Below are 13,850 nucleotides of genomic sequence, written 5' to 3' on the forward strand. Positions count from 1 at the left end.
TGATATATTTATGTGAAAGCCCTGCACTGATCCAGAAATACGTAATTGGAATCCTAGCAGCTATAAATAAATCAGAGTGAAGATGAAGGGTAATTACTCAAAGAAAGAAAAATGAAGATTGTTATTGAGGCGGGATATACAATTATGAAAAAATGGAAATCCAGAAAATGTCAGAGAGGAAGTGTGCTGTAAGTTCTTTTAAACTTAGCTCTTCTGAAAACTCTGAAACATCACACAAATTGCAGTTGCCTTGGATGGCAAAGAATTAATGTTAATTGGACGCCAAAGCTCAGTCCAACTTCTCTGGATGCAGATGGCAATGGTATCAGCAGTGCTGGCTCATCAGCAAAGAACTGCAGTAGAGATCTTAAGTTTGCATGGATACATTGCTGGATACAGCAGCAATTTATTTTGTACTTGGTCTTATTTTCTACTGTCACTGGTGGCATAGAAGAGAAAAGAACACTGATTGCTTTAAAAAAAAGGAAATAATAACAATAAAAGATACAGTATTTGATAATAAAGCAAGCATCAGTTAGGAAAGAAATGAGTGCTCATTTCCAAAATGATTGTTTCCTAGTATTTTTACCAATAAATATCTTTAGGCTCTACTACCGCACATCGTCACGGCTGCTGCTGTCTTGACAGAGCTTTACATCTGGGCATTCTCTTCTCACCCAGCCCTGATGGAGAGCTGTAGATTAGAAGGGGCACATACACAGCTCTCTCTTACATACAGTGGGGGTCTGATCAGTGCTGATCAGCCTACAATGACAATGGATTCAACACAAACCTTATCTCATATTGCCACTCACTAGGAAATAAAACAACAGCAACAAAAACAACAACAAAAAAAACAACCACAAAAGAACCCCATACAAACTAAACAGATTTATGTTGGAAGAAAGATCTAGCTGGCTTTACCCAAAGAGACTACGTAGGGACCTAAATCCTGGAAATTTTCTATGCTACATAGGTAATTCCACCAAGACTCATCTTGTTCCCAGTATTCACTTTCAGTGCCCAGCCTCCTAAAAGTCAAACACGGAGTGTCTCATAGTCTACATCCCTTTCTAGATCTATAGGAATTCTAGTTGCCACATGTAGCCTTGGGAATATTCTTGCTCCCAAAGCAGAGCTTGAGTGTCGGTGAGTGATGAGAGCCAGCTCCCTTCACAGTACCTGTACAGGCAGAGTATCCTGGTGCTTCTCAATGACTTAGCTGGTGCTCAGGGCTGCGAGCTACTGGGTCCCCAAGGTACCTTACCCTGCCCAACCTCACTTGCAGTGCTTGAGTAGCCCTGGTTTAAATAAAATGGTGGTGGTGATGTCTGAACAGTAACCACTGCCAGGCTTATTCCAGTCACTAAGATGCTGTGTTCCAGCTAAGATCCAGCTCTTAAGTGATATAACTTATAACGCTGTGCTCTGACGCTTTGGGATATCTATATTCATACACGTAGGTGATAAAGATGGATTTATTTTGTACTTATTACTTGACTACATCTCAGTTGCTACTCTGTTATTATAAGCCAATAAATGAAAGCTAAAAGCTCTTACTGGGAAAAAAAAACACAAGAGTTGTAGCCACAGGGTAGGAAGGGGAAACCACAAGAAGAAGGGAAAATGTAGTATTTTAGATGAGTAATCAGGAAAATATTTGAGTAACTGAATGGAAGTCAGTTATAATCTAATCCTGACATAGCCTTGCTTGATAAACTTAATACTCATATTTAATCTTTCTCTGACATTTCCTTGAACAAATCAATACATGAAACAATTATAATCTTAACTGAGATCTTTAGGTGGAAGATATTTCTCCAATTAAAAGCACAGTCCAAGCCTAATGCAGATTTCTCTCAAAATGCACAGAAGAAATATCACAAAGAATTTTGCAATAGTGACCACAAGAAGGAGAACAACATTCTTTTGCAGTGACAGCAGCATGCTGGTGATGTGTGAGAAGCCCACAGATGAAGGAGTTCCCACTCCTGGAGGCAACAGGGCTGCAGAAACCTTGTAGAAAAGAGAAGGGCAGGACTGACTGAACCCATGTGTGTGCTTCTGATTGCTATCAAGAGACACATGGGGGTGTGGGGGAGAAGCAAAAAGCTCTTCAGCAATACGATTCGATTTTGAAAACCTTCAAACTGCTTAATTGTAGCAAATATCAAAACACAGCAATCTATCACGTGGCTCAGCATGCAAGTAGCATAGGTATATGGGCAATCATCAGACAATATTAATTATCTTGTTTTTACAGGAATTCCAGTAATTTACTCTAGCTTAGGAGCTTTGCCAGAGAACTTTGCTTGTATTGAAAAGTTTTGTTGAAGAAAAAGGAAAAAATTAATAATAACAATTTCTAAAATAATATCTTAACAGAAGAGTAAGCACACTTTTGGCTGCACTGCCAAGAGAACTACTCTGTGGCCTGCCAACCTACAGGTAAATAGTACTGAGTGTAGAGTGTTTTTGGAAATATGAAATATTTTTATCTTCCTACATAATTCTTTTTAATAAAAATCACAACAGCTCTTGCAGCAAGAGCTGAGAATGTAAAGGAATGCAGTGGTAGCAAAAACAAAAACCCCAATGATGCAATTAGATTTAGCAATTATTTTTAGCAAGACATCTCAGGGAGATTTTCCTAAACACGAGATCAAATGTTTTCTGTATTAACCCAAAGCTCTTGAAATACTTAAGCGAGCATTCCTTCTACCAGTTACATGAAAGTCACTGCTGCTGTTTGCAGGCTCTGCAGCTGAACAGTGAGAGAGGAGGAGGATACACATCTGTGTGGGTGTTTGTTTGAATTGGGAGGATCATCAGCAGTGGGGGGGTCTAGAGAAGAAAGGTGGTAAAGCTTCTCAGCTTGGATGTAGCTGGCACTCGCAATGTACTGTTTGAGCCAGTGCAGTTTATGCATCCATAGATAAAGACTGATATTGCTTTCAGTGAAACTGCAGAATTTCTGCTTTAATAGCAACCCTTTAACAGCTTTTCCCATTGTGGCTGCACTGTTTGGAGAAAATGCCTGCTGCTCCGCTACACAGAATCATAGAATCTTTTGAGTTGGAAGGAATCTTTAAGGGTCATCTACTCCAACTCATCTGCAACAAACAAGGACACCTACAGCTAGATCAGCTTGCTCAAAGGCCCATTCAGCATGACCTTGAGTGTCTCCAAGGAAGGAATATTTGTAATATGCCCCTGGCAGAAGAGCTATCCTGGCACCTAGCCCTTCCCAGTTGCTGTTCTGCAAGTGATCAAACTCTTACGCTATAATACTCTTAAGTATTTAGATAAAGGCAATGTAAAAAAAAAATAAATTCTAAGATAAGATCCTAATGGCATATATTAGTCTTTCAGGGATCACTCAATTAATGTGTTTGAGTGACTCATCATGAGTGTGAGGAGTTGTTTTTTTTTCATGCATTACCATTTTAATCCAAAGGGAATATGTTAGACACCAGACTACATGAAGGTACCAGCAACTTTTTTTTCTTTTTTTTTTTTAAGTATATAAGATTGCAAGTTATGTAAAATTTGATCTAGAAAAGAAGTATTTCCAATACTTGGTGGCTTACCTACTTATACTTCTTTCCACATTCAGAAATTATCAACATGTTATATTACCATCAGTGTTTTCAAATAAGAAACCTAAGCCCACCCCACAAGCATGCGATCTAGTCAAAACCCAATTACAGCTTTAATTGCAGCCTGCAAATGAAATTATGCTGCTTGAGTTGAAGGATAACTTTAAAGTAGAAATGACTGAGTGGTTCCACCTTTCTTAATGAGTTGCTCATGAGTTCTCCCTTTAATCTTTTAGAGGTGGCTGTGCTTTGACATTTCACGGAGTAGAACAGGGATTGCAGGAACATTTCTGTCAGTTATTGGCTAGGAAGTAATTTTTTGGGTTCTGCATGACTTGACGCAGCCTTCAGGGGCACAAGTCAATACACCTTTCTGGAGGAGCAGTGAAAGGCAGACCAAAACATAACACTGTGAATCATCCGTTTTATGTCCAAAATTACTAACAAGATATTTGATTAAATCTTTTGGAAAAGTTGGTCTCATACCCTTTGGCCAATACCGGGTCCCGAAGACTATTTACAAGTATTAGTGGTTAAAAATATTTTTTTATGGTTGAGATGCAGTTTACTGTCAATTTCAGTTGTATTTTGCAGCTGAAAAAATAAATACATTCTATTTGTCTGTTGCGTTGAGTGTATTGTTCTGTCTCTCAAATTCTGAGCACTGAAATTAGTTTCCTGGAACAGTTAAATCAGATTTAAATTATCTAACATTTTTCAATTTACACAGAGTTGGAGGAAGATGCTGTTAAGACAACCTGAACACGTCTCCAGTAAACTAACTTTGCCAGCAGTTTTTTTGTACCAAAACAGCAGAACCAGAAAGAGGTTCAGAAACCATGTTGTGATATATATGTATATATATAACATCCAAAAAATATGCATTTCTTTCAAAAAAGATTTGTTATAAAAATGATCTCTAGGGTCTTTTAATAACAAATGCTTTTTACAGCAGCTAAGCCCAGAAGGAAATCAGAATCCTCCAAGCATTTTGTTAAACTGAAATCTCTAGGATACTGTGAAGATATATTCTTACGTTAAATGTGTTAAGTAAAAGCATGGTTGTAAAGCTTTACATGTTAACATTTACTACTAATTAATAAGTAATTTATAATATATATACTTCTATATGTTTAAGTTATGTTATATCAATATTACATTATTTGAATAAGTAAGAGTTTGTTATTATCTCTTAGGTTACAGGAAAGTTCAATTTAATTTTCATAGGAGGTAGATCTGACTATATACAACATAATTTCAATGAAAAAGCATAGAACAAATGTATTAAAATATGGTGGTTCGTTTTTTTCTGTTGTTTCACTCTAGTAATAATTACACATGATAATGCTCAGGATATAGAAATTATATATCGCCAGATGCTTAGTTAAATTCATGACTTCCACAGTAATAATAAATTCCTCGTGAACATTCAACTTTAAAACACATGTTGAAAGCAATTTGCAACCAATGTGTGGTAGGCAGACCAGTGTATCTGCGACACACACTTTGCTAGCTCCAATGTCCCAGCCACAGCTGCCTTCTGCTTTCCATTGTGCAGACAATTTGCAACTCTAAGCAGAAACATGAACTCCTTTGCTATGGTTCACTGGCAATTTCAGCATTATATTTATACAGCAAGCAGACCGACGACTCAAACTCCTGCAGAAAGAGGCAGGATATGGGACTCTGGCTTCTTTAAAGAGACAGTTTTGGCAAATTATAACAGATTTTTCTCTTCTATTAGACAATTGGAATAGCAATAAGGCATGAAGAAAAACTTATGTACTCTTACGGGCAAAGCATGGTAAGATTTCATATGGCTCACAAGCTTTAAAGAAACACATGATCCTTACGTGCAACATAAGTTTGGTTACCACATCTCCAAAATGTGAAATAAACTGTGCCCATAAAATACTTGTGCATTAATTCTTTGAAATGCAAGTGTTTGGAGCTGCCACATTGCTCATTTTGCCTCACCATTCAGAGATTATGAGACAAGTTCCTAGGTTATGAGACAAGGAGTCTAGGTTAACAACCATGACATTTTATAAAGTTTTATTTGGGTTATCTGCATTAAAATTTAAGGCCCACTTTCTCAAGCTTTTTGTTGTTGTTGTTGTTGTTAATGCAACTAAAAACAGAAGAAACTTACCAGAATTCTCCCATAAGCTTTGAAACGAAAGAGTTACTTATCATGGAATTTTTTGAAGTGTTACTTTCATTTAAAAATATTAACTATAAGATTCAAAGTAAAAGCCTGAAATATGTGCAGAATTTTTTTTGGATCACAGAACTGGCAATCACTGGTTGGCGATTTCACTGACTTCTGCAAAAGCTTGCTCAGTAGCTAAAATATGGTTTGTATTTGATGTCTTTGTAAATTAGGGAGATCTGCCAGTTACTGTTGGGATATCTGCATGATGCAGGGCCTATCATTACTTATACAGACATCTGGTAATTCGATGGGAACGCCACAGAGTAGCAGTCAACTACTTGACGGTACCATTCAGGTTATGCAGGTATGATAGATAAGCACATCTGCCTCAACTTGTCACAAATCAAACTTTCTGAAATTGAGAACCGTATAGTAGAGACTGTGGTTTATGCAAAATGCCATTTTTTTCAGACTTATCCCTATACCTTTTAATTTCTATGTGTGAGCTGGAATGTAACATTCCCACGGTAATGGATCCTGCTTTGTAAAATCTGGCTTATAATATCATTGTACTTGAAAATGGTCAAGAACTGTGAGGGAGCTATAAATGAGGAGAGATTTAATAGCAGAAAAGTGAAGAAACAGATGGACTTGTGAATGAGGCATTGAGAACAGGAGTAGGAGTGCTGGCTTCTAATATTTTATTAACCATGTACATGTCAGTATAATTGTGAATCTTCAGCTTTCAAATTCTTGAGAAAAGTCTTCCTGCTTACTGAAACAGGGTAGGAAAACTATCTTGTAAATGAACTTCAAACTGTTTAGAAAACTTTCAGCTTAACTCATTTCCTCTTAATATTACAAAGATACAGACTTACTGCTACTTTTCAGTTAAACTTTTTAAAATATCAGCTTAATGTCAAAATAATAATCTTAAGTGAAGAGTTTTATTTTACCCCTATGTGATTTCCTCTCCAGAGGGAAGTATATAGAATTTATTACAGAAGACCCTTTTCTGTCCTTTGGGTGATTTTAATGATAATGTTCTTTTTAATGCCCAAGGAAAATGTCAGTTCCTCTTAAGAGACTGCCAGGGGAATTGAGATGACAAGCAGTGGCGTAGTAATCTACAATCTCACTTTGTTTGCTAAAGATGTGATTAGAATTCAAAATTTCTGATGCATCTTTGAATGCAAAACGTTTTTGGGTCAGATACTGAATTTTCAACTAAAGATGGGGACAAAAGTGTAGAACAACTACTTTCATTCAGCACAGAAAGCTAGCGAAAAATGAATTGGACTGTTTTTTAACCAAGCCATGATTTTGCTAATTACACATACAGTTTGTGTATATGCTCTGCTATTTTATACTTTGAAAGGAGAAAATCTGCAACAGCAGCATTCCCTGTGAAGCCCTTTCCTACAGTGCTCTTTGGTGAGTATCAAGTTGTTCCCTAAATTTAGGCACATGTTTAAATTCTTTACATGAAACCATTAGAAGGCATCTGCACCAAACCCACAAGAGGTTGGTGAAAAAAGAGAACTGTCAAAGTTGTTTCTATTCCAACTTTTCAATCCAGAGCTAAGGCCTTCATTCTTTTTTTTTTTTTTCTTATTTTAAACACATTTCATGCATTAAAAAAAGAAACAAAAACAGAAACGAGCTCAAAGACTTTTATTAACCCCCCAAAAATTTCTGGTAACTCTTTCATAACAATTCTCATGTGAATTTTGCCTAAAAATCAGTGCTTTTTGCAAAACACCATTAATATTTACTTCTGTTGAATCATGTTGAATAATTTTTTTAAATAATATTTTCCAATGACAAGTGAGTCTGGAGAAGTAAATCAGGCTGTTCATTATGCACATTTTGCTGCCAAACAAGAAGAATCAAGTGTATTTAAAATTAGCCCAGCAGCAGTTGTTTGGATCTCACCAAAGATTTTTGCAGATCATAATCTGTTAGGGCATTTATTTGTATGTGGTACTGCTTATTGCTCACACAGACATCCTAAGCTGAAGCTGGTTATGGCTAACAGTGGTGTTGAGCTCAGAGCTCAAACAAGGTTGCCTATCAACTCCAGGACCATGGCAGCTGCTCACACAGAGCTTGCCATATGGTCAGCAAAGTGCAACTCTGAGGAGCTTGAGTCTGTGTGCAGCTTGGCTGAGGGAAGTCCTCTGCTGGTGATTAAAATGTATGAATAGGAAAGGAAAAGTTGGAGCGCATTAAACTCACATAACCTGTTTGAATCTTTTTGAATCTTTTCTAGTGAGTTATACCAAAATAGCTGCAGCTATTAAGCTATTTAATCTATGGCTTCAAACTGCAGCCAAAAACTTCAGGGCTTGGTAAAGTGGGGGCTCACAAGTTAAACAAGGTATTCTAGAGGAGTCAGAAATGCCTTAACCTCCATAATAATGAACATCTGTGTTTAGCATAAACAAACAAGACCGACTTCTCTCATTAAGAAACCATAGATTGTTGTACATTCAGCTTTGAGGCTATTGTTCAGGCACACAGCTGCAAGTTAAAAAATGTTAGTTCTCCACTTGCTGTCCTTTAGCTGTGTGGGGATGCACATAGCACCCTTCCTAATGGAGGCACAGGCTTTGCAAGGGCTCCACAGCTGATAAACTGAGAAAGAACAGACAGCTACAATGCTCCTGCACTTCAAGCAATAATTTATGCATACATAACTTGAATGTTCTCACCCCTTCATCTGTAGCTGGAAAATTCCTGATAAGTTTGCGGTCTACAGCATTTGCTAGTTGTGCAGATCGAGCTGTGGTTTGCGGAGCTGGTGGGACGGAAGATGTTCACAGAACATGGCTGACCCTGTCAGCCTCTAGGCCAACACTTTCAAAGCAAACCACAGAATGATGCTGGAAGAAGTATTAGAAGGGAATTTTACAGAAGTTACCTCTGTCTTGGCAATTTTCCTTGTTATACTTGGGCCCTGTACTTCTAGGATGAACTACAGACTGCAACACAGTAAATATAGGAAGCGTAAATAAATTCTGGTCCTGTATCAATTTTCTACTCTGAGATATCCTTATCATATACGTCGGTTTGTAGAATTTGGTTGCAAAGAGAAGGTCTATAATGTGTTCTGCCAAAGAAATAACTGGCATATCTGAAATATCTCTCACAAGAACTTTATTCATTGGTCTTCTGCATGAAGAAAGCCACAGATGCTGAGCAGAGGGGTTAGTAACTAATTGCTGTGGTCTTTGTAGAGCCAAGTACATAATTCATTTGATACTTTGTTTATTCCTTTAGATTTCGTGTATCAAATTTCAGTAAGGAAAAATGACAAATTGAGACTACCTAGATAGAAGATCTTCACCACCACTGCATAATCAACTGATACGTGCTGCAGCTGCAAAGCTTTTGCAGTACTAACGCTACAGCTATTGCTACAAACCACACAACCACACAAACTAAAGCATGGCCCCTCCAGAGATAAAGACTAGTTAAATGAAAATAAGATCTGTCATGATTGTACCTCTGGCACAGCTCTGATGGAAAAAAACGTACAAAGTTTGAGTAATTGCTGAGTTGGATGAATTTTTGGAGAACAAGACACTGCTTGTTAGGCTTTTTTCCCCAGATAAGGAGTAAATTTTAGGCTCAATTTGTGTCCATGATGGTGCAGTTTTAAAAGGAATGAGAGAGAAAGAGAGGAAAGCAAAGTTCTAAGCGTTCTTGGCTTCAATACATTCTTGTGTTTGTTCATCTTCATTTCAACTGTAATGGTATAAGTGAACTGATAAGATGATGAACTAGATCAAAGGGGAACACATTTTGAAATATTAAGAAAGCTCCAGTAATCTTGCATGCATTTGTTTCCTAACATAATTCACCACCAAAAGCAGATAGTGTGGGGAAGTCCTCAACTCCTGAAATATTGCATCCTGTTTCTAACATGGGGCAAATGAAGTACCTAATCTTTGCAGACACAAACAAGAAACTAGCACAGCAAACATTACAAAAAACATAAACATCAGCTGCTGTGTGATAGGAACAGAATATTTTGATATATTTTGGATACATGGAATCTCAAAAATAAACCTGTGGTATGACAAAATTACTATGAGTACTGTAAGTTCATGAAGGAAAAAAAAACTTTCTTACCTGCAATTGCTTCAAGACTAGGGATTGCAATAGTGCTGTAAGTGCTAATGCATTTACAGGACCATGTACGAACTAAGGTTTCCTCTGCATTTTCCAGACCTGGTAGTCTGTCCACGAAGAAAGAGCCCCACTGCTCAGATACAGAGTAGGGAATTTTGGGCTGATATCCCTGAAATAAAAATGAGAAAGCATGTAAGCTTACAAAAAATATCTTCATGCTTTATGCAACCACAAGCATTAGTTTAAGAAGTCTGTAGTGTTTTTCTCATTTTCTGGGAAAACTCTGTTTCATCTCAGGAACAACGTGGCTTAAAAATACCGTGCAAAAGAATAACAATCATACTCTGATAAGGCCCCTAACTTTGATTTAAATAATTTCCCTTGGGTGAAAAAGTGCCTTTAATCTTTTCCCCAAATAAATCTATCTGTTATTCCATTTCAGATAGCAGGACCAGCTTGCTGACTTTCTCTGCCACAGCATCTGAGCAGCACGACGCAGCTCGGAGTTCTTCCTACCAGACAGAAGCAACTCCACCAGATACTGAGCTGCAGAGGATGTAGCATTTCACCTGTGCTACTTTATCTGCTTCTCAGCTGATGAATGAGAACAGAACCATGGAAACCACAGAGAGCCACTCAGTTGCCTAACAAATATGAAAAAAGTTATTTTTTCCATGTATGTTTTTCAGTCAATAATATACAAACTCATTAAAGCAGTATTGGGAAAACTGATCTTTTTTTTCCTGCAGTTCATCTTGAAACCTGCTATATATTGCCATGAGCAGCCAGAAAAAGCTCCGTGAGGCCTTTACAGAAAGATTAAAAAATGTAAACCAAATTGCAAACTACACTGCAGAAAATCTGTTAAAGTCATTTGTGTGCAAAGTACATTTTCAGACTAACAAAGGACAGAACAGACATCCTAGCGGGTGTCTCAAGATTAGTAAACTTTTGTACTCTATTTTCCATTTAACTCCTTTCTTAATAGTTTTGAGAAAGTGCCAAAATAATTTATGTTTATGACAGAGATCCGTGGCTTTTGACCACAACAAAGCTGTTGAACCAGCCAAACAAACCCCATCGGTAAACACAGAGCAATTGTTTCAGTGGTTCTGAGTAACAGTTTTTTCTCTGAGTGCAGCTGGGGGATGGGGCAGGAACTAATTTGGATAAATACAGACATTGATTTCTGTCTTCTGATGTAAACAGGCTGGAAAAAATCCTATATTTAGTATCAAAAATAGCAGTTCAACTGCTGTTCAGGAGCTGCATTTCCCCCCCCCACACACAGGGGCAACATCTTAGTATTTTTTGTCTTCTCATGCACATCCTGGGACTTTACATCATTTTTAATTAAATGTAGGTAATGAATTAAACTCCATTTGCCAGCTGAATGCAGAAAACTCTTAAGGCCATTCCAGCTATTCAGGTGACTAATCAAAAAGCTCCATCAAAAGTACTGGACCACATAAACGTTTAAACAAAGACAAGGCCTTGTTTATTGACAAGTGAAACAAATCTGATGCTTGTGCTTTTTAAGATGTGTCCTTGTAGTAAGAGGAATTGCTTTGTTCTTTTTCAGAGATTTGATTCAGAGATCTGATCTGGTGGGAACTTCTTAATTGTTAAGGATGAAGAAGATAAATTCAAGATTTATAGCTCAAGCCCTTAATAAAACCAAACTCAGACATAAATATTGTCATCAAGTCATCTGGAAGTGGACTCCCGATGTTTTGCTGCTGGCTTACCTCCACATCACAAGTGCAGTTCGTAGAAGGCATTATCCTCATCCCAAATATGAAACAAAAGCTGTAAAATGTTGCCCATGTACTTATGAGGCATCTGCTATCACTCTGTGTATCATTCCTAACTACTGCCTACAAGATGTCTGTACCTCACCTGAAGCATACATAGCCCACAATGAAGGTAGGATACTACGCCACAAAGCCTACACATTTTCCTGTATACCTGGAGATGTTTTTAACACATGAGCTCTGTGAGGTCCTCCAGCCACCCCTGTAGTAACCTCTCCTTGCATGGCTACAAATCCTGCCAAGTGCTGCGCACCCCCTTCTTTGGTACATAACAGCTTTCCCCCACTCCACCCTCCAGAGGGGTGGTTTTGCTCTCAGGCATACCAGTCAGACAGCAGGAGGAGGTTAGATGTTGACTGTAACAGATCAGGGCACAAAGCCTTAAAGACTACATCTAGACAGGAGAGAGAAATGATGGTACAACTGTGCTCCAACACTCAAAGCTTTCCACTAAATTAAAGCATCTGGGATGCTTATTATCACCCTTACTTTATTAACTGCAGATAAATAGGGCTGGCTAACAGACCAGACAGGTTTAGTTAATGGGACCCTTGGGAAACAATGTTTTGCCAGCTTACAAATTGCCTGTAGAAAACTGGAATGAATAGGGAGCTGAGCTCTGAAGTTCTACCCTGTTTGGTAAACAGGAGAAAGAAAAAAGGACAGCAGGGGGAAGAGCGAAAAGTAAAGCTGTAAAGCACTGTACATTTTTTAAAGGTATTATTGAAATGCGAGTTTGCCATCTAAGCCATTGTCCATTGTCTTTGTACTGAGCAGAGGTTACTACAATTGCTTCACTGCATACTGTATCCTATGACACTGATGGCCATATGCCTCGTGCCAAAGTAATAAAACCACCACTGACTCTTAGCACTAATAAAAACAATGCTCGGAATACAGTTCTGCCTGTGTAACAGCTGGTTTTTGAGGTACTTCCACCAGCAGAACAGTGTTGGTAAGGGGCACAATGAACTGGTGTACCTGAATAAAACAGCCACGCCATGTTAAGGATATTGCTTTAAGAATATCTCTCTAACTGGCTGGGTTGTTCCTGGAAGTACCATTAGATCTGTGTTGAAGATAAATAGGAATACAGAGAGAAACAGATCCAAGAGGCCTAGAGCAATCAGCCATTGGCTGAGGTCACTCAGTGTCCTGGAAACAAAGGCCTCAAGGGCTTGACGTCCTGAATAGCCACTAGGCAATACTGTGAAAACCAGTTTTCCTTCTAACTGCAGAAATATCAGAAATATTGTCTATATCTGCCAACGGCTTCTTCCCTTTTTACTCCATTCACTCCTGCAACCTTGTTTCTTATATGCTGACTAGCTCTTCCATAATGATTTCCCTTGAAATCCTGGGATGAAATCCAGCTTTTCTTAGAGTTTTCATTGATGAAATGGATCACATATTTAAAGAACAGAAGAAAAAAACAAACCCTCCAGCCAAGCAAACAAACCCCTGAATCTGAGGGGAATCTAGTTTCAACACAATACTTGCTTTTTTTTTTTGTTTGCTTCTTTTTATCTTTTCTTTCCTTGTATGCTGCCATTCACTTAATAGCTGAGTAATTACATAAATAGTTTTGCTATTCCCTTGCTCATTTGGTTACGACTCATATACTCAAAAGAACTGCAGTTGTTTCCATAATTTCACAGTTCTGTGTATCTGGCTTATATCAAGCATTTAACCGAAGTGGAAAAGACAAAAACTGTTAATGAAAATGGAAATGACTTCCAGTTTGAGTGTGAGGAGGGTTTCTTTCCCTCTCTCTGGTAGTGATGAAATATCATGTCATGCGACTGAAAACAGTTTTTGTTATTTCAAAATTTGCAATTGCAAATTAGAGGCAATATTTCATTTATTTAATAATATTTAGTGAAGATTGATAGAAGGGAGGATTGTGTCTTGAATTAAATTTTCAGTCCCTTTTTGCACACAGCATGGCATGCAAAATCTGCAACTGTATTTCTGGGAAATGAATGAATGGGAAGGCAAATGAATAGTACTAAATCTTGTTTGCTACTGCCTAATTTTCCCAGAACACCTGACTTTGTGCAGTCCTCTGAGCTGGCTTTCCTCCACTCCTAACCAGAGGGTTAATGGGAGAAGTTGATTAGGAGAATAAAAATAAAACTTCCATGG

At 37.9% G+C, this 13,850-nt stretch overlaps 1 protein-coding gene across 1 annotated transcript in view; it reads right to left on the minus strand.

The window, feature by feature from the left end:
* Positions 1-9,832: 9,832 nt before the first annotated feature.
* The window catches only part of NT5DC1 (5'-nucleotidase domain containing 1), a 54,675-nt gene continuing 50,657 nt past the window's right edge, over positions 9,833-13,850 (minus strand). Inside the window, exon 6 of the mRNA XM_010707531.1 lies at positions 9,833-10,060. Coding sequence (XP_010705833.1) covers positions 9,848-10,060 — 213 coding nt within the window. The 3' untranslated portion in view covers positions 9,833-9,847. The remainder of the gene's footprint in view (positions 10,061-13,850) is intronic.

Source organism: Meleagris gallopavo, chromosome 2, assembly GCF_000146605.3.
Source record: "Meleagris gallopavo isolate NT-WF06-2002-E0010 breed Aviagen turkey brand Nicholas breeding stock chromosome 2, Turkey_5.1, whole genome shotgun sequence".
NCBI classification, from domain to species: Eukaryota; Metazoa; Chordata; class Aves; order Galliformes; family Phasianidae; genus Meleagris; species Meleagris gallopavo.